Below are 23,277 nucleotides of genomic sequence, written 5' to 3' on the forward strand. Positions count from 1 at the left end.
TTTGAGAGATTCTTTTGTAGCTCTTCACAGTCTTCCTGGCTCTTAACTATCTTTAATAATTTTGTATCATCTACAAATTTTGCCACCTCACTGTTTACCCCTTTTTCCAGATCATTTATGAATATGTTGAATAGGACCGGTCCCAGAACAGACCCCTTGAGGACACCACTATTTACCTCTCTCCATTCTGAAAATTGACCATTTATTCCTACCCTTTGTTTCCTATCTTTGAACCAGTTACCGATCCATGAGAGCACCTTCCCTCTTAGCCCATGGGATAAGTACAGCAATGTCAGTTAAGGATGTGGTTGGTTTTTTTGGCAACATTTCTATATAAGTAAAAGCTCTAATATAGATACAGTTATACTGTCATAAAAGTATTTTTCATTTATTTTGCTTGGGGAACTGGTATAAGCTTTGCTGGCAAAAACACTCTTTTGCAGCTATAAACTGTGACTACATTAGGAGGATACAGCTATATCAGCAAACTTTTTCTAGCGTACACTATGCCTACTGGACTCTGGGCAATAACTTAACAGCTGCTAAAGATGTGTCTACACTGGCATTAAGTAGGGTTTTCAATTGAGTTAGAATAGCTCAGCTGAGCTAGCTTGATTGAAAAAAATCACCTTTTCCCTAGTTTTAAATAAAAACGTACTTGCTGTCCTAGGTAATATGGAACCAGTACCCACCCACAGCATATGCCAAACCACTCAGTTACACGGAATAAACAAGTATTAATACTGTAGTTTGTAGATCTAATCAAAGGGCTGCTGTATGGGGCAGTCAAGCCTTGATCTAGGCAAGCTGCATGTGAAATTTGTACTCAGGCTGGATAATCTGTTACACCACCAGCAATACTCCCACTATCTCTGAGGGAGTAATGCCATTACACAAGAGTATTATTACCGAGGCTCTGATCTTACAAATATAATAGAGGTGCTTGTTGTTGTGCACAAGCTGGCTGGGCTCAAACACTATCTGGACTATCTATTGACTCAGCTATGGAGCAAATCCTTCCAAACCTCTGTGATTAATCAAATGAACCAAAATGATAAATAAACTCAACAGAAATATTAATAACACATATTGAACACAGAGATTTTTTTTTAAAGAAAAGAAAATGAAGTTTATCATGTTTCAATTATTAAATTAGAGTTTATTGTGAGAAAATGAAACAAATACATTGCCCCATGGAGGACCCCGGATCCACTGTTCCTCTGTTCTTGTGACTATCTGTAGGAAGAAGGAGCTCCCAAGTCTTTCCAGTTACCAATAGGACAATCTAGACCCATTTTGGACAGTAACAGAAAAGGAGGTTGCAAAGTGACAACAAAACCCCCTTTCTCAGAGCTCATGTCAACCAAGATCTTCACCTCACATACTGGTTTGGAGACTTCCCCTGATTGACAGTTACTGCTTAGACCCAACTCCATGGAGTCTACTGACCATGCTAGCTGTAACATGAGGTATCCAGGTGTCTCCTGGACCCCTTCCCTGAAAGCTCAGCAGAGGGAGAAGTTTGCACAAACATTTAAGCACATGTGGAACTTTACACATGGAATTACTTTAATTGAACTCAGTGGGACTATTTCTGGTGTGTAAACATGTGCATAAGACTTCGCAGGATCAGGACAGCTAAGCTGGCCTGAGACCATATGAGGCTCCCTTTGAAACAGGGGACTCAGCTTCCAGGAAATACAGAAAAGTATTTTAAAGTTCTCTGTTCATTGATTGGGACTTGTGAATATGAGGGAGTCAAAAACACAAAATTCAAGATAGTTAAACCCAAAGCTGATTGTGAAGAGTTACAAAGGGATCTCACAAAACTGGCTGAATGGGCAACAAAATAGCAGATGAAATTCAATATTCGTAAGTGCAAAGTAATGCACATTGGAAAACATAATCCCAAATATACATACAAAATGATGGGTTTAAATTAGCTGTTACCACTCAAGAAAGTGATCTTGGAGTCATTGTGAATATTTCTGTGAAAACATTTGCTCAATGTGCAGCGGCAGCCAAAAAAGCTACCACAATGTTAGGAACCATTACAAAAGGGAAAGATAATAAAACAGAAAATATCATCATGCCACTATATAAATCCATAGTACGCTCTCACCTTGAATACTGTGTGAAGTTCTGGTCACCCCATCTCAAAAAGATGTATTAGAATTAGAAAAAGTACAAAGAAGGGTATCAAAAATTATTAAGGGGATGGAACGGTGTTCATATGAGGAGATTAAAAAGACTGAGACTATTCAGTTTAGAAAAGAGAAGATGAAGGGAGGATACAATAGAGGTCTATAAAAATCATAAATGGTGTGGAGAAAGTGTATAGGGAAATGTTATTTACGCCTTCACATAACACAAGAACCTGGGGTCCCATAATGAAATTAGTAGTTGGCAGGTTTCAAACAAACATAAGGAAGTACTTCTTCACACAATGCACAGTTAGCTGCTGGAAGTGATTGCCAGGGGATGTTGTGAAGGCAAAAATTATAACTAGTTTCAAGAAAGAATTAGGTTCATGGAGGTAGATCCATCAATGGCTATTAGCCAAAATGGTTAGGGATGCAACCTCATGCACTGGGTGTCCCTAAACCTTCAAATGGCAGAAGCTGGAATCAGGAGTGGTGGCAGCTCCCTAAAAGTGGCCCTTTGCCCCCAGGCCCTGTTCTGCCTCTTCCCCCCAAGATCCCACCCCCTAACCACCATTGCTCACCCCTATAGCCGGTAAAAAGTGATCAATTTTAAATGTGATGGGGCCCTGACTCTCCCTGTTCCAGTGCCCCTGGCTGGGACTGGACAACAGAGAATGGATCACTTGATAATTGCTCTGTTTTGTTCGTTCCCTCTGAAGCATCTGGCACCTGCCATTGTCAGAAGACAAGATATGGAGCTAGATGGACCATTGGTCTGACGCAGTATGGCCATTCTTATGCTGCTATTACACAGATTGACGTTGCATGGTGCATGCAGTATTGGACACAGATACCTAGCTGCATGTTAATATGATGAATAACCAACCCCTTTGTCAGCTCTTACACCTAAGAGATGTTTCTCCATGGAAAATAAAAACTGCAGACATAGATGTCAACTGTCTTTATTTATGGCCTTCAAAAATTGGCCTCTTTATATGTAGTGTACACGGAGTATAGCTCCACCTACAGCAGAGGTTCGCTAAGATAATACTGGGCCGCATGAACTGGGCAGCTGCCAGTGTATACTAGTGTCCCTAGTCACGTCTGAGCCATACACCTCCCGGGTGCTGCCATGCCTTAGGCTGTATCATGCAGGGCCGGATTAATGCAGGGGCTGCAGCCCAGAGTCTCGGGCTAAGGGGGGCCACCGAGGCTGGATGTGGCCCACTGCTTCTTTACATCTGGCCTGTGGCAAGTCTCTGCGCTGTGGGCCGGACACCAGTTCCCGAGCCTTGGCGCCCACCCCCCCGAGCTGGAGCCACGAGCACCGGCTCACCAATGTGCCCCTGCGGCCCCTAGGCGAGGAGCCTTCAGGGAATCTCTGTGCACTGCCCCCGCCCCAAGTGACGGCTCCGCAGCTCCCATTGGCCGCGTACCACAGCCAATGGGAGCTGCGGAGACAGTGCCTGCAGGCATGGGCAGTGTGAACTCTGCAGAGCAGCCGGGCCCCTCTGCCTAGGGGCTAGACATGCTGGCCACCTCAGGGAAAAGAGCAGCGCAGAGCCAGGGATCCTGCCTTAGCCCGGTTGCACCGCTGACCAGGAGCCGCCTGAGGTAAGCGCCTCCACCCCAACCCTGTATCCCAGCCTGGAGCCCCCTCCTGCACCCAAACTCCCTCCCAGACCCCACCCCCCCGCACCCTACCCCAGCCCAGAGCCCCTTCCTGCACTCAAACTCCGTCCCAGACTCCACCCCCGCCCACCTGCACCCAACCCCCTGGTCTCATCCCTAGCCCCACCACAGAGCACCCCCCGCAGCTAGAGCTGCATACCCACCCGCATCCCAATCCCCTGCCCCAGCCCTGAGCCCACTCCCCGACTCCAGCCCCCCAGGGGCTCCAGAAAATCTAATTGCCCTGGCCCCACAGGAGAGTTAGAGTTAAGCCGCTATGTGACTTCCGAGGGCGCTGCACCTCTTCCCCGGGGCTTGCGTGCCTGTCACCACCCAGCACCAAAGGGCTTTGCCTAGCTTACTGATTTGCTGCTGGACTGGACCCCCTTCCTGGCACAGGGCCTGGAGCCCAGGCAGGCTGCTTTCATCCTCACAGGGGCACTTCCCTGGGACCACGTTGGGCCACCCTGTGGCTGCGCCTCCTCCCACTCACAGATTCCCAAGGGCTCCTCCATGGAAACTGGGCTTGTCCCAGGCCCGGCGCAAGGACTCCTGGTGCAGAGTTCATGGGGCAGGCGGTGGGTGCTTCGGGCGATGTCAGAGCAGCCCTGACACATCACGCAGCCTTCCTCCATCTCACTGAACCGCTGGTCCACTGCCAGCGGCGGGCTGGATGCTTTGGCCTTTACCAAGATGGCCGCGGCGCCAACTACCCTCCGGGGGGCCATCTTGGTAAAGGTAAGTGGTAGCGGAAGCCAGGCTCCTGCATGTTCCCGATGGCGCAGGGAGGCGGCGGTAGCGGGTCCTGCGAGTTCCCTGAGCTGTACGCGGGGGTCGGGTAGGTGATGGCTCCCGGGAGGGGGAGCCGGGCTGCCGTTGCCGCGCAGGCGCCACCATGGTGAGGAGCAGGGCGCTGTGGAGCTGCTGCCTGGAGCTCTTGGCGCTGCCTTCAGTGGCTGGTGGTTTGTCAGGTAGCAGGCAGCCGCCGCCGCGTAACTCCGCCTGCCGGGGAGTCGCGGCGCAGCCGGGGGAGAGGAGCCGCCGCCGCGCCATGGAGGAGGAGGACGACGAGAGCGCCCAGCCGCAGCCCGGGCGGTGAGGAGAGCCCTGCCTGGGGTCTCGCTGTGCTGCGGGCCCCAGCTCAAGTGGGCGCAGCTGCTGGGAGAGGGGGCGTGGGACCGACATAGGGGTGGGGACTCGCCCCGCGGCTCTAGGGCTCCCTTCTGACACAAAGTACCCAGGGCAAACCCTGCGCTTTGAGAAAGGCAGCGAAGTGCATTAGATGGCCCGCCTCCCCTGCCCACCTTTCTGCCTCCCCTGCTCGCTGCAGTGTTTCAGTTCAGGCGCTTGCTCAAGCGGTGGGGGAGAGGTTTTTAAAAACGGTCACCACGAAGCACTGACTGTCCGAGCTTGTGTCTCCCAGCAGCAGAAGTTAGTCCAGTAGGAGAGATTACCTCCCCCACCTTCTCTAACTTTCCTGAACCACTCTAGCGTGTGCCCTGCAGAGACAGCATCTTGGCAGCTGCACAGAATCTTGGTCGGTCTCTCTTGCTACCCTGAAAGTTAAGAAATCAGGAATAGAGGGCTTGCGGGAGGAAGGCAGAAGAGCGAGCGTATGGTGGTTTTTAGGTTTTTTGTTGTTGTTGTTGTTGTTTAAAAAACCCGTTCAAAATAATTTATTCGTTCTTGCAGCTTGTGTGGGCGAACCTTGTACCACTGGAGTAGATGACGATGGGTGATCTATAGGATTTGCCGCTGTGTCAATGAGTAAATGAGTTGTTTCCTGCTGATGTCCAAAAAAAAAAGTTAGAGATGTTTAAGACCTACTGAGTCACTTAAATCCGTCTCCTTGCCAGAACACGGTTTACTACAGTGTGTTTTCAAGTGCTTTGTCCGTTCTGATTTTATATATGATTTTGCTGTTAGTTCTGTTTAGTACAGAAAGCCAGCTCCTTAAGAGAAACTGAAATGGATTGCATCTAAAAAAGATACTGCAGATTCTGTGTTAATGAAAAATCTTGATTAGACCACATATTAGTGTGCCATTTTTTAAAAATTGGGACCAAGAGTCCTATCTATGGCTGGTGAATGAAATCCTGGAAGAGCAGGTCCTGTTTTCTCAGTTGCTATAGTTTTATTCTTCTTTTTCATTGACATGGTAATATGCTGCAGAGTCATTCAGGAAAACATGTTACATAATCTCCTAAAAACATTTGTATACCTCACAGTATTGTCATTTTATTTAACATTTTCACTATTAAAAAGAAGCACTGTAAACAGAAACCTTTTTTTCTTTCTTTTGTAGAATTCAGATGTGAAGTAGGAAAAATATCAATAAAGTGTCTTAATATAGTCTGTTTAACCAAATAATCTGGATGATCAGTAACTATCTCAAGTACAGATTTAAGCAAAGTATTTGTCAAATGTGATTAACTATATGCTACTAAACTCTTTTTAAACAATAGCAGGAAATAAGTTTTCATGTGATAACTTAAAATCAATGAAATGTGATTCTAATACATTACTTGTACTCTGCCCCTCAGCAAACAGAAAATCTATTTTTTTTTTAAATGGGCTAGCAGACACAGCAGCACAGCCAAGAAAGTGCTCTCTGTTCATATGTTTTATTTTGTTCTAAACAAGACTGACTAATTTCATATTGGGCTAAGGCAATGACTGGCCTTTAGAGAGTCTTTTCCCTAATAGACTTCTGAGAGCTGTCTTAACTTTTTTGTCTAATAGATCATCAGTTAAGGGTAAAGTTTGGGGATTGATTTATTGAACAGATGAGATGCTCCGTAAAAAGTATTGTACCAGAAATGAGCCACAACTGAAATACCTGATATGCATTTGTACTGAAATTTTCTGAAATCCAAACACCTGATATTAATCTTAGTGCCTGAAGGTGTAAAAGCCTAATTTGACTTTCCCTGGAATATAATCTCTACATTCAGAACCACTGTCAGAGTATGAAAAAGTGGAAGGGAAGGTCAGAGACATAAGAATGTAAGGAGGTGGGATGGAGTAGAACTGCAGAAAGGGAAATAATGGTTAAATCTGCTATGGGCTTTGTCTGATGGATTTCAACCTAGTTTAAATAAAACAAAAGGCATGTACTGCAGATGAATAAGCAACAGCCTTCACAAAATTTTTGATATCCTAATACAACTGTTGGATATTGGTAGCTAGCTAGACTTTCTGGAATTGCCTAGAGAGAAATCTAGTGTTCTAGCACTTCTCCATACATAGTAAGCTAAGTGACTGAGCCTCCCAGAATCACTTTTAGATTCTTGCCCTTTCTGCAACTGGTTAGGAGATTGTTTTGGGATTAATAAACACCAGGTGCTGCAATAACAGTTAGTACCTTCATGCATAACACCTGCTGTAACTGTTTTCTATTTTGTTCTGGTCTTCTATAAAATCATTCTTGGTCTTGCGTTTTCATTATTTTGTTTTTGTTAACAAATGTTAGTGAGAAGCTCTGTAGTATGCTTAGGGTACCACTGAATTCTAGCAGGGTCCCAGTTCTAATCCCCACAGCTCACAGTATGGCCTTGGTAAATCTCTTGGCCCAGATCCACAAAGCTGTTTAGGCTCCTAACTTCCATTAGGAAATAGCTTTGTGGGTCTGGGTGCGTGCGCCTAAGTGTAGTTGCAGGCATTGGGCAAAAAGAAGAATTTCACTAAAAAACATATACTGCATTTGATCTGAATTTTCTTGGAAAAATAAATTACAGGAATAACAAGCGAATATTATTTACTGCTTATTTGTGTTACAGAAGCACATAAAATATGCCAGGTGCTCTACAAATATATAGGAAGGTATAGTCTTGGCTGTGAATAGCATATAATAAAATAAAAAGGACACAGCTACACAATAGAAATGGACTGACACTACAGAGGCTACAGAAAGATTTGGATAAATCAAAAAAATAATAAGGTGAAGGGGTTATCCAGATAGATACAGTATTAGGACATGTGCCATCATTTCCCTGCCTAGAGAATAGGCTGATAGGGTACAGTACATTTAAGAAGTCACATAGTCTACTGTATTAAAGAATAATAGTAAGATGTTGGCATGAACATAAGAATGGCCATACTGGGTCAGACCAAAGGTCCATCCAGCCCAGTATACTGTCTACTGACAGTGGCCAATGCCAGGTGCCCCAGAGGGAGTGAACCTAACAGGTAATGATCAAGTGATCTCTCTCTCCTGCCATCCATCTCCCCCCTCTGACAAACAGATGCTAGGAACACCATTCCTTACCCATCCTGGCTAACGGCCATTGATAGACCTAACCTCCCATGAATTTATCTAGTTCTCTTTTAAACTCTGTTATAGTCCTAGCCTTCACCACCTCCTCAGGCAAGGAGTTCCACAGGCTGACTGTGCACTGAGTGAAGAACTTCCTTTTATTTGTTTTAAACCTGCTTCCCATTAATTTCATTTGGTGGCCCCTAGTTCTTATATTATAAGAACAAGTAAATAACTTTTCCTTATTCACTTTCTCCACACTACTCATGATTTTATATCCCCCCTTAGTCTCCTCTTTTCCAAGCTGAAAAGTCCTAGCCTCTTTAATCTCTCATCATATGGGACCCGTTCCAAACCCCTAATCATTTTAGTTGCCCTTTTCTGAACCTTTTCTAATGCCAGTATATCTTTTTTGAGATGAGGGGACCACATCTGTACACAGTATTCAAGATGTGCGTGTACTATGGATTTATATAAGGGAAATAAGATATTCTCCATCTTATTCTCTATCCCTTTTTTAATGATTCGTAGCATCCCATTTGCTTTCTTGACTGCCGCCGCACACTGCATGGACGTCTTCAGAGAACTATCCATGATGACTCCAAGATCTTTCTCCTGATTAGTTTTAGCTAATTAACCCCCATCATATTATATGTCTAGTTGGGGTTGTTTTTTCCAGTGTGCATTACTTTACATTTATCCACATTACATTTCATTTGCCATTTTGTTGCCCAATCCAATCACTTAGTTTTGTGAGATTTTTTGAAGTTCTTCACAGTCTCCTTTGTTCTTAACTAACTTGAGCAGTTTAGTATCATCTGCAAACTTTGCCACCTCACTGTTTACCCCTTTCATGTATGAAAGGATTTTTGTTATTAGGGGTAAGTTATTATAGCTGGAGCTCGTAGCACCATCTATACTTAAGGTTACCTGACACTTCCCTGTTTTCAGTTGCTTATGTCCCATGCTCGGGGTCTGAGTGTGTGTACGTGATTCAGCCTAAATGCTTCCGCCATTTCCAAGAATGAAATTAGGGAAAAATACATTGTTCGACCATGTGAAATAAATATTTGGTTTCGTTCGCCTTGGTGTTAGCGATGTGCCTTTGTTGTCCTGTGGAAAAAGTGCTACTCCTCCACTCAATGATGTTAACCAAACCATACTGAAGGTCCCACTGGAGTGTATGAAGAACAATCCTGATTTGGAGTGATCGACACAGTGAAAATGGCAGGTTTGATTAGGAAGGGGCAATGGACTGTGGTGTTCCAAGTTCCAGTTGGTATCTTTCTTTTTGGGAGCAGAGCTATAGTTGTGCAGCATGTGAAATGACATTTCATGTCTACATTTCTTGGGGGTTTTTTTATCATTGTGACTTGTTTTAAATGTGATGCTCCTGTAAGGGAGAAATGGGAGAGCCTTATCTCTGCATTTACTGGCTTTTCACTGAGTTTCAGAAATTAAACTGTCATGTTCAGGAAGAGTATGAGGAGTACAGAGCACTGTTGAGCATCTGCTAGTGTAACTCTCATGAAAAATTTGTATGTGATTTTTTGAATGGTTACACTGGAGAAAAGACAGCATAGTGAAACTAAAATAAAAGAAATGGATGGATTTCTTCTGGGGAGTAAGGCAAAATTGGTTGTACTTGGATGCAAATGTGATTAAGAGGTTATATGGTAGAAGTATGTAAAGTAGCTAATGTTTTTTATAAAATTAACTGTGACCTATTTGAGTTAGTTGGACAAACCAGAAATTAGGGGACAGGTTTAAATTAAGAGAGAACAAGTCAGAAGAATTTAAGGAGGTATATTATAGAGAGAAGTGAAGAGGTGGAATTGGACTTCAAACTGAAGTGGTGGAGTCCCTAGATCTGAATATTAACGTATATAAGCAAAAATTGAGTGACAACATACATTTAATGAATTGAAGGAATATTAGCTATTCCCAGGCATAAAACTGACTGCTCTTACAAACTCTGATAGGTGGAGGGCTTTTTCTTCCTCTGATTATCTATGGGAGAGGTTTGCATGGTAGTGTGTTTGTCCTCTTTTGTCAAAAAAAGATTTTTTTTAAAGCATAAAAATATAAATTAGAGATGGCAATTGCAGAGTTAGACATAAAAGATCTGAAGTTAAACATAAATGGACTGCTTCTGCTCCTATATTGCTGTATAATGATACCTGTAGACCTAGGTTACAGCACCTTTCCAAGACACTGTTATATAACAATGTTTTCTGTTCACAGTGATAAGAAAAAAAGTTAGAATGTGGCAGAAAGCTGTATACTAACCTGGTTCATTTTATGCTATAGATGGAGCCCTTAATTCCATTTCACCTGGGATAGAACCATTTATTTTCTAATCTCATCTAAATAACCTAAAAAGTTAATCGAGCAACCATTAATACAAACTGAGGTACCTTCAGTTATCTTAGTACCTTCATGGCACCCTGTAAATTCACCACCTTTTGTATTTATTTAGATTTTTAATTAGATAAAGCCTAATTAAGTAAAATCTCTGGGCACCCTAACATCACATTATATATAATAATAATTAAATAAAAATAAAACCATGTGAGATTATTAATCAAATAATACACATAGGCATTTAATATATGTTTATGCACCATTAAAGTTTGACAGTTAAAAGTACCAAAATCTGCAGTCCTGGAAAGATTTATGTTTGTATTTAACTATATTCACCTGAGTAATTCTGTTGACTTCAATGGGACTGCTCATATGCGTAAATCTCTGTAGGCCTGGGGTCAGAGTCAGGAAATTTAAAAATTCAGGGCCAGATCTTACCATTTGATCTGTGTGGACCGACTTTTATGGTCGTATAGAGCACTATTGATTTTATTGGGACTCCATGCTGGTACAAGGGTTCATGTATGCGGATTCAGTTGCAGGTCGATTCCAACAGCAATGATAGCTTAGCTGGTCTATGTTGCTCATGTGTACTGTTTTCTATTTGTATTTTTCTGGTTAAGTGTAAATCATTATTAAAACATATAGTTTTAGTAAAACACATTAATCTACATATTTAGGACTGAGTTTTGGCTTGGCTGTATCAGGGTATAAAGGACTGTACTCCCGTGTGCAAGCTACACAGTGAGCATAAGGAAGCAGACTCAGGGAAGCGAACCAGAACTGCTGCACCCCCTCTTCTATGCGCTGGTGGGCAAGAGGGAATGGAATTGGTATAGCCTTGGCTCCACAACCCTCACCCCCAGCATGCCACCCAGCATAGCTGCACTGGGGGGGAAGTATGCTGTGTTGGATCCTGCTCCTTTTTAAAGCAAGGGGGAGATCAGGAGGCAGATTGAGTCAGAATCACTATTCTGTAAAAGCGGCAAAGAATCCTGTGGCACCTTATAGACTAACAGACGTATTGGAGCATAAGCTTTCGTGGGTGAATGCCCACTTCTTCGGATGCATATAGTGGAAATTTCCAGAGGCAGGTATAAATATGCAAGCAAGAATCAGGCTAGGGATAAGGAGGTTAGTTCAATCAGGGAGGATGGGGCCCTCTTCTAGCAGTTGAGGTGTGAACACCAAGGGAGGAGAAACTGCTTTTGTAGTTGGCTAGCCGTTCACAGTCTTTGTTTAACCCTGAGCTGATGGTGAATCAGCTATTCTGTCCTTTAGAATGGGTAGATCATAGTGACAATCTAGGTCTTCGGCAAAAAAATAGTAAAATACTCCATATGTGCAATGAGTTAATGTTGCTATAAGAACCTTAACTCTGAATTTCCTGACTTTTTGTGGCTTTTAAATGTTACTTTAGCATTCATTAATATTTTGTTTTTATTAAAAACCAAATGGTCAGTGCTTAATAATGTTAGCATTTAAATGGTCCCAATTAGACATTAAAATTAATATACTTTAAGTTCCTAGTACAGTAACTTAATGTTCCCTATACAGTATATAATAACAAAGAAAAGAGAAAATAGCTTCTGGTCAATATGTTTTCTGGTGCACATTTATTTTGATAATAAACGTCAGAAATTCACGTTATTCATATTAATGAAACAGATGTAGATGTAAACAATTTGTAGCCTCTTCCTTTGCATGCCTTAACGATGTACATTCAGTACTTATAAAATTTCCTGAAATCAACTCAGTTACTCCTGTTTTACAGTGTTCATAGTGGAACAACAATTATTTTAAAGTCAAAACACTGTGTTTCCCATCCACATTAGTAGGAAACCAGAATGATATAAAATGTATGCTTCAAAGTATGACAGAAAATTGTGTGGTAGGTTCTTCAGACGTTGTGATACGGACATAAGGGCACTGTACACATTTTCTCACTAGTCACTAAAATATGAAATAGCGTGAGTAAATTATTTTGCAATGTTTTTTTTCTCCCTTTCTGTGCAGTTTTAAAATGGAACAGTCCAACACACTAAAAGAATTCTTTGAAGACCGGTTAGTTCCACAGCTTGAGGCAAAATCATAAGGCTAGGAGTGTTCAGCCAATCTGCTGTTCTGATTGGTTTGAACAGCTTCAAGTGCTTTATAATGAAAGTTTAACTGCATTCATAATCATCTAATCTCAAACTATCCAATAGTTGCCCTAAGCAATTTCAGTGCTAAAGAACAATGAAAGAAAAGAACACTGTGAGTAAAATCTAGCTGCCAATGACTATCCATAGTTAAGACTGCAGGGGGCATTTCTTTCCACACTCTCTAATGTTTGCAAATAAATTCCTTTTCAGTTGAAAATTTTCATGCATAGGCTCAGCCCAAAGGTATGTTTTGTTTTGTTTTGTTTTTTTTTGTGTTTGTGGAATGCTTGAAGGAAAGCTGCTGAATTATATGTTTCCTGGCACAAAGGTGGTAGAACTCCCTCAGCTCGGATATTTTGGGCCCACTAGGGCAGTGGTAGTGGGGTAGAGAACAAGCAGGCCCCTTACTGGCTATTGTGTGCCATTTCTGTCAGTTTCTATGTAATGCCAAGTGCCCCAGAGGGAAAGAATAGAACAGGTAATCATCAAGTGATCCATCCTCTATCGCCCATTCCCAGCTTCTGGCAAACAGAAGCTAGGGACAACATCCCTGCCCGTCCTGGCTAATAGCCATTGGTGTACCTATCCTCCATGAACAAATCTAGTCCTTTTTTGAATCCTGTTATAGTCAAAAGTTTAAATTGGATTGGTGCATAAGATCTAGAGAACGGGAGCCCTGCTCTCAGATTAAATCTTTTGGGGCCCAACAAATTAATGCTCCGTTCCTTCAGATGTTAGCATGTCCAAAGTGTGTGTGTGGTGGTGAGTTATACCTGTATGCAGTATGGTAGTGGATGGTGGTACTGGGTAGTGGATGGGAGGAGGTTTTTATCTACATGCAAGCGTTAATAAGAGATTCCATGTTCTGTTGCCTGTATTCTCCTGACTGAAGTTAAAAGAAACGCTTTCACACTTGAAACTTTGTAATGTTTAAAATTGCATTTTTAAGGAGAAATACTGATGACAATGTGTATTTGTAATTTTTCACTTCTGTATTTCTAAGGTCCACTTGTAAAAGGTGTGAGGTAAAATCCATTTTAAGATTTTACTGAGCACTTCACTGTTATTTTCCTAAAAGTTAATGGTTAATTCCAATATGAAACTATACCATGTGCATTTTCAGTTGTTTATCAGCTTTGAACTTGGCTTGCAAAATTGATCCAACACCTAATAGCTCAAAGACTAAATGTGAGGCCAAAATACACAGGTTCTCCAAACCATGCCCCTCCTGAGCCACAACCCCTCTTGTCTGGTAAGTCCCTTCCACCACCCCCCTCCTACTGCTTTGGCCTGAAAACCTTGGTATATTGCTGGATGAACTGAGTCCCAAATGAATGCTGGGCCACCACAACATATTTATCAATTAATATTGCTCCTCTCTTCCCTCTGAGGGTATGTCTACACTGGAATAAAAGACCCAAGGCACATCCACAGCTGGCCAGGGGTCAGCTGAATCAGGTTTGCAGGGCTTGGGCTAACGGGGCTGAATACTGCTGTATAGACGTTCAGGCTTCGGCTGAGATCCAGGCTCTGGGACCCTCTCTCCTCGCAGGGTCCCAGAGCTTGGGCTAGAGCCTAAACCCAAATGTCCTACACAGCAGTTTTTCAGCCCTGCAGCCTGAACCTCAGTCAGCTGACCTGGGCCAGCTGTGGGTATTAGCTCTAGAATCCTCTCCTGGCAGAGTGTGAATGGGGCTCCTCCACAGACAGATTTCTCTGCTGGGTTGGTTGGGAACCGACCCCTCTCGAAAACTCCTCTCCAGTATTCCCTGCTCTAGGGATGAGGTTGGCAACTTCTCCAGGGCATTCCTCATCTTAAGATGTCCTGGAGGCCAGGGCTCCCCTGTATAACAGCAGTGGTAGCTTTTTACTTTCTACACCCCCTGCAGTGTCAGAACTAGAGTTCTCTGTATAGACTCAGGAAGACATCACTACATTGATTACACTTGGTGTACAATGAATGTTTTCTTTGCAAGCATAAAGGCTAGGAACTTAATTTTTTAAAACAGAATCTTTACTTCTGCAGAAGCTATTGGCACTTGCCTGAGAGATTTCTGCTCACCTATGTGAGTGGATTTTTCAAACCCTGCTTCTAACATATTTCTTTTCTAAAGAAAGCTTTTCATCAGACATTAGCAAGGATCTAATTATAGGTCACTTTTCCACAAACTGATGATGATTAATTTTTTTTATGATTAAATGCACCTGGCTATTAAAATATTTCTTAATTTGAAAAAGCCCTCCTGCTCTGTTTTAAATGTTCGTAACAGTCAAACAGTATTTGCATCCCTTTTGTGCTTTTGAAATATATCACGTTTGCCTACTGGCATGTGGTTTTGGATGTAAGACAACTTATGTGAGTAAAGCATCCAGCATTTGATTAATGTTTTGCATATATAGGGGCAGATTCTTCACTTTTGTTTAAAAGGGTCAAGCATACAAGATTACCTGTGCAAGTCTACAATTGCAGGATGTCTACACAGGATTTTTTTTAAAGTCTGTTTATTGCTTCCCCACACACAGATAGGATTTAACAGAAGGCTGGTTGATTGCAACATCTAGCTCACTTATACATATTGACAGACAATCCAATGGCTTAAAATAATAAAAGGGGTTGTTTGGTGCTAGAAAATTAAAATTGCCCCCAAGGAGAGCTCTAGAGGATGGGAGGAAGTGTTGACTCATCCCTGATTGAGTACTTTGTAATATTCAAGATATAGATACCAAATCTCAGATTTAGAAGCTTTCTTGTTTAGAATACCAAGAACCTCTGTAGACAAACAACCTGCCAGGTTTTATTTTAAGCCAAAAGTTGAAGCATGCTGGATTTTTAAAAAATGTTCCTCTTTACCTTAAGGAAAAAAAATTAGCTTTCGTTTGCTATACCCTAAGCAGTATCAAACTGCTGTACAGAGCAAAATTGCTGCATTTCAGACACACTGCGTTATACCCACTACATATTTCCAAGAGAAACATAAATTAAGAGGCAAGAGAGAGACTTTCAAGAAATACACATTTCAGAGAATACTTGATTAGAATAACTGTTTCTAAATTCATAATTTTCTTTATGTATGTAAAAAGGTTAAGTTCAGTCAGTTCTGGCTGATGAGGTCTGTACTCCCCTCAAATGCTTATGGAATGCTAATGAAAGCCATGTAGGTGCATCAGGTGGAAAACATATTGGCAGATGGATACCTGCAGTGCCTTAAATGCCTTGGCACCCATTTTGTTGTCAGTACAACCATTCCCTCTTCCCTTACACTGATAATTTGTTTCAATATAAAAATTTCAGAGCAGGATCAAATGTGTATTTAAGCAAAAATCGAACTCACCCATTTGAGAGATGAATGTAATAGATAAACTAAAACTTTTAAAAATGCCTCAGACACTTTTGGAGCTCTTTTAATGTAAAATTACTTCATAGATTCCAAAGCCAGATGGGACCCTTACGATAATGTAGTCTTTCCTACTGTACAACACAGACCATAGGACTTCCCTGAATTCACTCCTGTTGGAATTAGAACGTATTATTTTTTTAAAAATCCAGTCTTGACTTAAAAATTTCCAGTGATGGAGAATCCACTACAATCCTTAATAAATTGTTCTAATGGTTAATCCCCTTTAAAAAATTGCTCCTTATTTCTAGTCTGAATTTGTCTAGCTTCAACTTTCACCCATGGCATCTTGTAATACCTTTGTTTGCTAGATTGAAGAGCCCTGTTATCAAATTTCTGTTCCCTTTGTAGGTACTTACAGACTGTGATCAAGTCATCCCTTAGCTTGTAGTAACAATGGTAGTATGTTGACTTTACAGTAGCTTATGTGGACCACAGTCATTATGTATTTGAATAAGAAAATTGAAATGGGTGGTTTATTGAAATGGTAACTGATTAATTTACTGGGATTAAGTACCTAAATTACTAGAATTTGATACTTTACCTTTGCATACCGTCTTTTAGCAATTTTTCAGATGTGGTTTTATGCTGTTTGTTTGCATGCTTTAATTAAAAAATGATATGTAATTAAAATTTCTGACTTGGCATGTAGTCCTCTGTGAGGAATTTTTTAAAAAAATGGTTATCCCTGAGTGCAAACACTAGCATGTATTCTGCATAGTTCAGTATCTGGAAAGACATACTGTGTAATTGCATATATCTGCACACAACCCTTAATTCTCCTTTGTGCTCCCTTCGTTCTTCTATATACCACCGTTCTGCATACTTTTCTAGAGTGGCGTGCATAGTTTCAGAATGCACACAATTTGTATTAAATGTTGTTTAATATACGAATTCATTTACTAGACTATGTGATTGTTAATTAGCAAATGTACAAACTGGGTGATCTCTCTAAAACCACAAGAAAATTAATGCAAAGAAACTTAATTTAATCCAACATTATGGTTGAGATTTTACACAGTTAAAAGCCAGTAGCAGTAACCCTGCCCTGCTGTGGACGTATGGAGATATTTCTGCTACCACATGGTGTTGTCTTTAATGCCTTAATAGTCTATGTCTGTGGAAGATGGCAGAGTAATGATTGGTGCGGGAACCATCTGTGTATTTTCAACCCTTATCAGCTATGTTATCTGTTATGTCACAGGTAAGCAATCTCACTAATTTTCAAATGGCTGTTCCTATAGAAGGGAAAGAGGAATCTACCTTTAAAGTCAGAGCTCCACCAATACATAAATTTTTGATGGGTTGTAGTAACATTACATTCCTTTTTTCTGTGTATAAAATCTCAGCTGTAATGGTACTCTAACATAGATTTTTGTATTTAATTGTACAAGGGCAGAGTGAATTCTAGCCACTCGGGTACTTGAAAATCATTTTGTCAAAGGAACAACACCTCTCTTAACTAATTTGACTAAAACCATGCTAAGTACAATGGAGAAATTTTTATTTTAAATTGCTTGTAAGTGAGTGGCCTTATTTAAAACCATCCTTTTGAAACTGATCCTTGAACACACAAAGTTTGGAAATCAGTTAATGTACAAGTATATCTCTAACGGATACCTGAGGTCAAGCTTGATAATTGGGTGAAAAGTTTATGTAGTCCAGAATGTGTGGAGGACTTGTTCCATATCACTAAACAGTACAATTCCCAGCCCATGTGTAGGAATGGTTCTCGACTGTGATAAAAGGTATAGTAGCTCTGGAACTGTAAAGGGAAGTTTGCATGCTGGATACTGGTACCTCTATTGTTACTTCTAGTCAGTACCATCAATCTTAATTCATGAATGCTAAAATTCCCCCCACATTGTTTTGAAGTATCTAATCAAGACATTAACCTATAAGAATGTTTCCAAACATATTGAAGACCAATACAAATGCCATTTCCATCTGGCCATTTAATTTTTTTCTTGTTTGCATATCTCTCTTAACAGTGTTCCACTGATTCTAAACAATGTACAATGCTACTTGTCTGCCTCTGGTCACTTATTGTTTTTAATCATGTAAAGGTCTGAAATCTTTAGTACTTTTCTGTTTTAAATAACTGGACACCAAACCAACATTTGTCTTAACATTGGTTGAGGACTAAAAATGTAATTCAAAATAAGTGTATGACAGAGTTTCTTAAACTAAAACTGTTAAGCCACTCAGGGTATGTCTACACTACGAAATTAGGTTGATTTTAAAGAAGTTGATTTTTAGAAATCTATTTTATACAGTCGATTGTGTATGTCCCCACTAAGCGCATTAAGTCAGCAAAGTGCGTCTTCACTATCGTGGCTAGCATCAACTCACGGAGCAGTGCACTGTGGGAAGCTATCCCACAGTTCCCGCAGTCTCCGCTGCCCATTGGAATTCTGGGTTAAGCTCCCAATGGCTGAGGCAAAAATATTGTTGCGGGTGGTTTTGGGTATATATCGTCAGTCTCCCCTCCCTCCCTCCATGAAAGCAACTGCAGACAATCATGTTGCTCCTTTTTTCCTGGTTACCCATGCAGACACCATAGCACGGCAAGCATGGAGCCCCTTCAGCTCACTCCTGCTGTTGCGAGCATTGTAAACACCTCGTGCATTATACTGCAGTATGTGCAGAACCTGGCTAAGAGATGGCAGCACAAGGACGATTGTGAGGAGGACATACACAGACATTCCTGAAAGCGTGGGATGTGGCAATTGGGACATCATGGTGGCAGTGGGGTTGGTTGGTACAGTGGAACGCCGATTCTGGGCCTGGCAAACAAGCACAGACTGGTGAGACTGCATAGTGTTGCTGGTATGGGATGATTCCCAGTGGCTGCAAAACTTTGGCATGCATAAGGCCACTTTTCTGGAACTCTGTGAGTTGCTTTCCCCCCACCCTGAAGCACAGGAATACCAAGATGAGAGCTGCCCTGACGGTTGAGAAGCGAGTGGCTATTTTGGCACCGTATCACCTTGCCAACCAGTACATAAACCGCAAGAGGTACTTCTTAATGGTGCTGCATGCACTGGTGGATCACAAGGGACGTTTCACCGACATCAACGTGGGATGGCCGGGAAAGGTGCATGACACTCGCATCTTTAGGAACTCCAGGCTGTTTGAGCAGCTGCAAGAAGGGACTTACTTCCCAGACCAGAAAATTACTGTTGGGGATGTTGAAATGCCAGTAGTTATCTTTGGAGACCAAGCTTACCCCTTGATCCCATGGCTCATGAAGCCATACACAGGCAGCCTGAACAGTAGTAAGGAGCAGTTCAACTATAGGCTGAGCAAGCGTAGAATGGTGGTGGAATGTGCCTTTGGACGTTTAAAAGTTCACTGGCGCTGTTTGCCGACTAGGGTCGACCTCAGCGCAACCAATATTCCCATTGTTATTACTGCTTTCTGTGTGCTCCATAATATCTCTGAGAATAAGAGGGAGATGTTGATGGTGGGGTGGGAGGTTGACGCAAATCGCCTGGCTGCCAATTTTGAACAGCCAGACACCAGGGCGATTAGAAGAGCGCAGGTAGGTGCGCTGCATATCAGAGAGGCTTTGAAAACCAGTTTCATGACTGCCCAGGCTGCGGTGTGACAGTTGTGTGTGTTTGTCCTTGATGCAAACCTGCCACTTTGTTGATGTTAATTCCCTTAAGCCAACCACCCTCCCCCCTTTGATCACAGCTGGCAAAGGAAATAAAGTCACTATTGTTTTGAAAACATGCATTCTTTCTTAATTAAAAAAAAGGGAGATAACTGATAAGGTAGCCCGGGTGGGGTCAGGGAGGAGGGAAGGGCAAGGGCACATTGCTTATTGTAGCCACACTACAAATCAAAACTGTTTGAATGACAGCCTTCTGTTGCTTGGGCCATCCTCTGGAGTGGAGTGGCTGGGTGCCCGGAGCCTCCTCCCCTCCCCGCGTTCTTGGGCGTCTGGGTGAGGAGGATATGGAACTTGGGGAGGAGGACAGGGGGTTGTACAGTGGATACAGTGGTGGTCTGTGCTGTTGTTGGCTTTCCTGCAGCTCCACCAGATGCCTGAGCATGTCCGTTTGCTCCCCCATTAGCCTCAGCATTGCATCCTGCCTCTTCTCATTGTACTCACTTAATGCTTTCCTGGACTCTGCCACTGAATGCCTCCATGCATTAAACTGTGCCCTATCAGTGTGGGAGGACTGAATGAGCTTGGAAAACATGTCATCGCGAGTGCGTTTTTTTCTCCTTTTAATCTGCGATAACCTCAGGGATGGAGATGATAGGGGGAACATAGAAACGTTTGTACCTGCAACGGGATACAAAGGGAGAGTAAAATTTAAGACGATACATTTCTGAGAACAAAAGGGAGACTCTTTCACAGTGAATCAAGCAATTCACAGCAGACAGCACATGTGCTTTAGGTACAAGGTCATATTTTGCCTTTTATATTGACTGCCTGCCAGCATGGTGACACACACACACGGCTGGGCAACAGAATTTGGTTTCCAGGCAGCCATGGTAAGCCAAAGGGTATGCGGATTTGGCTTCTAACGGCTTCATAGTATGTGGGAATGTTTTCAAACTGCAGCGTCCTCCTTTCCCATAGCAAGCAATGCTGGTTGGGTTTGCCATTTAAAAGGAGGGGCTGTGGTTTTCAGGTGGATGTGCAGCACATACCTCTCCCCACTCCTCCGCATGGCTATTTGGGATGATCCCTTCACCCCTCCCCTACCGCGTGGCTATGGGATGATCCCTTTTAGCCAAGCGCAAACAACCCAGCATGACCGGGGTCCTTTTACTGTTCCCTTACAAAAATTCTCCTATGTCAACCAGGTGAGCATGAATGATATCACTCTTCTGAGGCTAACACAGAAAGATAAAGACCAAATGTTGTTTGAATGTGACCAAAACCCAGGACCATTTGCTGCCATGCTTTGTGCTGCAATGATTCCAGACTACTTGCTACTGGCTTGGTGTGGTAAAGTGTCCTACCATGGAGGACAAAATAAGGCAGCCCTCCCCAGAAACCTTCTGCAAAGGCTTTCAGAGTACCTCCAGGAGAGCTTCATGGAGATGTCCATGGAGGATTCCTGCTCCATCCCCAGACACATTAACAGACTTTTCCAGTAGCTGTACTGGCCGCAAATGCACCCCAAGTCTTCAGGGCAAATCAAACATTAAACACTATTGCTTTTAAACCCTGTACTGTAGTTACAAATGTGCACTCACGAAAGGTGCATTCTCCAGCTTCAGGGTCGGGGATCCTGCCTTTGGAGGGTACTGGCTCCAGGGTGACAAAAAGGTCCTGGCTGCCGGGGAGAACGGATTCACCGCTTGCCTGCTGCGCATTCTCCTCCTTCTCATCCACAAAATCCTCCTCTGTGTTGCGTGAGACTCTCCTCTTGCAGGTGTCCACGGACAATGGTGGGGTAGTGGTAGGGTCCCCCCCTAGAATGCCATGCAGCTATCATAGAAGCGGCATGTATGGGGCTCTGACCCAGAGTGACCATTTGCCTCCTTTGTCTTTGGTAGGCTTGCCTTAGCTCCTTGACGCTCACACGGCACTGCTGTGTGTCCCTGTTGTAACTTCTGTCCATCATGCCCTGTGCGATTTTGTCATATATATTAGCATTTCTTCCTTTTGATCGGAGTTTGGCCTGCACAGATTCTTCTCCCCATACAGCAATCGACCAGTGTCTCTCTTTTGGTCCATGCTGGAGCTCGTTTGCAATTCTGGGGGGACTGCATGGTCACCTGTGCTGCTGAGCTTGCCACGCTGACCAAAAAGGAAATTAAATTCAAAGTTTCCTGGGGCTTTTCCTGTGTACATGGCTAGTGCATCGGAGTTCAAAGTGCTGTCCAGAGCAGTCACTTTGGAGCACTCTGGGATACCTCCTGGAGACCAATACCATCGAATTGTGTCCGCACTACCCCAAATTCGAGCCAGTACGGTCGATTTTAGTGCTACTCCCCTTGCTGGGGAGGAGTACAGAAGTCGATTTTAAGAGCCCTTTAGGTCGACAGAATGGGGTTGCTTGTGTAGATGCATTCATTATAAAATTGACCTCACACAGCTAAATTTGACCTAACTCTGTAATAAGAAGAAAAGGAGTACTTGTGGCACCTTAGAGACTAACAAATTTATTTGAGCCTAAGCTTTTGGATCCGATGAAGTGAGCTGTTGCTCACGAAAGCTTATGCTCAAATAAATTTGTTAGTCTCTAAGATGCCACAAGTCCTTCTTTTCTTTTTGCGGATACAGATTACACGGCTGCTACTCTGAAACCTGTAACTCTGTAGTGTACACCAGGGCTCGCTTATTACTTTGCATGGGTTTTCCACCCACCTTGGAATCCTGTTGAGTTTGGATTGTTTTATCTAAATTCCTAAACTGTAGAGGATGCATGTTCAGCCTGACAATAGTGTGAATGCAGCATGGGTTAAGAGCTCTTGGCTCCCATATTCTGATTGCTGCTATGAAATGGACTTAAACTGTAGCTGTAGGGAAATTAATTTGTTTCTCCTGTTGCAAAATAAGGATATTTATTAACCTCACAGTGCTGCTGAAATTAAGCTACTGTTTGTAAAACACTTTGAAGATCTAAAATACTAAATGCTGCAAATAAAACATAAAACATTGGACCTATTCTAAACTCCCAAGTCCAGGAACCAGCCTACTTAATGGACACCAGACTTCTGCAGCTCATCCCTGGGATGACAAGTTTCATGGGACTTGGATTGTCCTTCAGACATTTGACTTTATTTTAATTACAGGTATATCAGTTAAGCTTAATTGAATTTTCAGCCTACCTGTATTGTCTAAAATACAGCTATCTTGAGGCATCAAATACCTCTTGTGGTTCGTACATTTTATTCATATTATACAGAGCTGCATTATTTGTTGATGCGTCTTTTAAACGGAAGTATCTTTATTGCCACATAATACTGCAGTTTTTATTACAGAACAAAGGTACGATGTCAGGTCATAAAATATTTCATAGTTCAAGAATCTCAAGGTTGAGTTTGGTACTCTTCCAAAATGATAAATTAAAAAACATCTCCCTCTTTTATACCTCATATGTCATAGGGCTGGGTTCTGAAGTTATGCATATCAGGAAGGAAGATTCTGCCTGAACTACACTACTTGCCAAGACATGTTTTTTAAGCTTTCTATGTAATTGTAACTGTTTTAAAAAGTAAAGTTGTATGGAAAAGTAAGTTTAATTGCAAAATGGAAAGGGCAGCTTTATTTTTGTGGTGGTGTGGAAAGATTTCAATTTTATGAATGTTAATGTTAGTGAAAGAAAAGATTT

The 23,277-nt window shown here is 42.4% G+C and overlaps 1 protein-coding gene across 7 annotated transcripts in view; it reads left to right on the forward strand.

Moving 5' to 3' along the window:
- Positions 1-3,657: 3,657 nt before the first annotated feature.
- Positions 3,658-23,277, forward strand: part of NAPEPLD (N-acyl phosphatidylethanolamine phospholipase D) — a 34,064-nt gene continuing 14,444 nt past the window's right edge. Inside the window, exon 1 of one of the 7 annotated variants that reach the window (XM_073328549.1) lies at positions 3,658-3,758. In XM_073328549.1, the coding sequence (XP_073184650.1) occupies positions 3,673-3,758 (86 nt within the window). In that variant the 5' untranslated portion in view covers positions 3,658-3,672. Of the gene's footprint in view, positions 3,759-4,534; positions 4,554-4,578; positions 4,911-22,927; positions 23,179-23,277 lie in introns of those variants that run through there. The other 6 variants (XM_073328554.2, XM_073328550.1, XM_073328552.1 and 3 more) reach the window with 6 other exon arrangements.

The sequence above is a fragment of the Lepidochelys kempii genome, chromosome 1, assembly GCF_965140285.1.
Source record: "Lepidochelys kempii isolate rLepKem1 chromosome 1, rLepKem1.hap1, whole genome shotgun sequence".
NCBI lineage: Eukaryota > Metazoa > Chordata > Testudines > Cheloniidae > Lepidochelys > Lepidochelys kempii.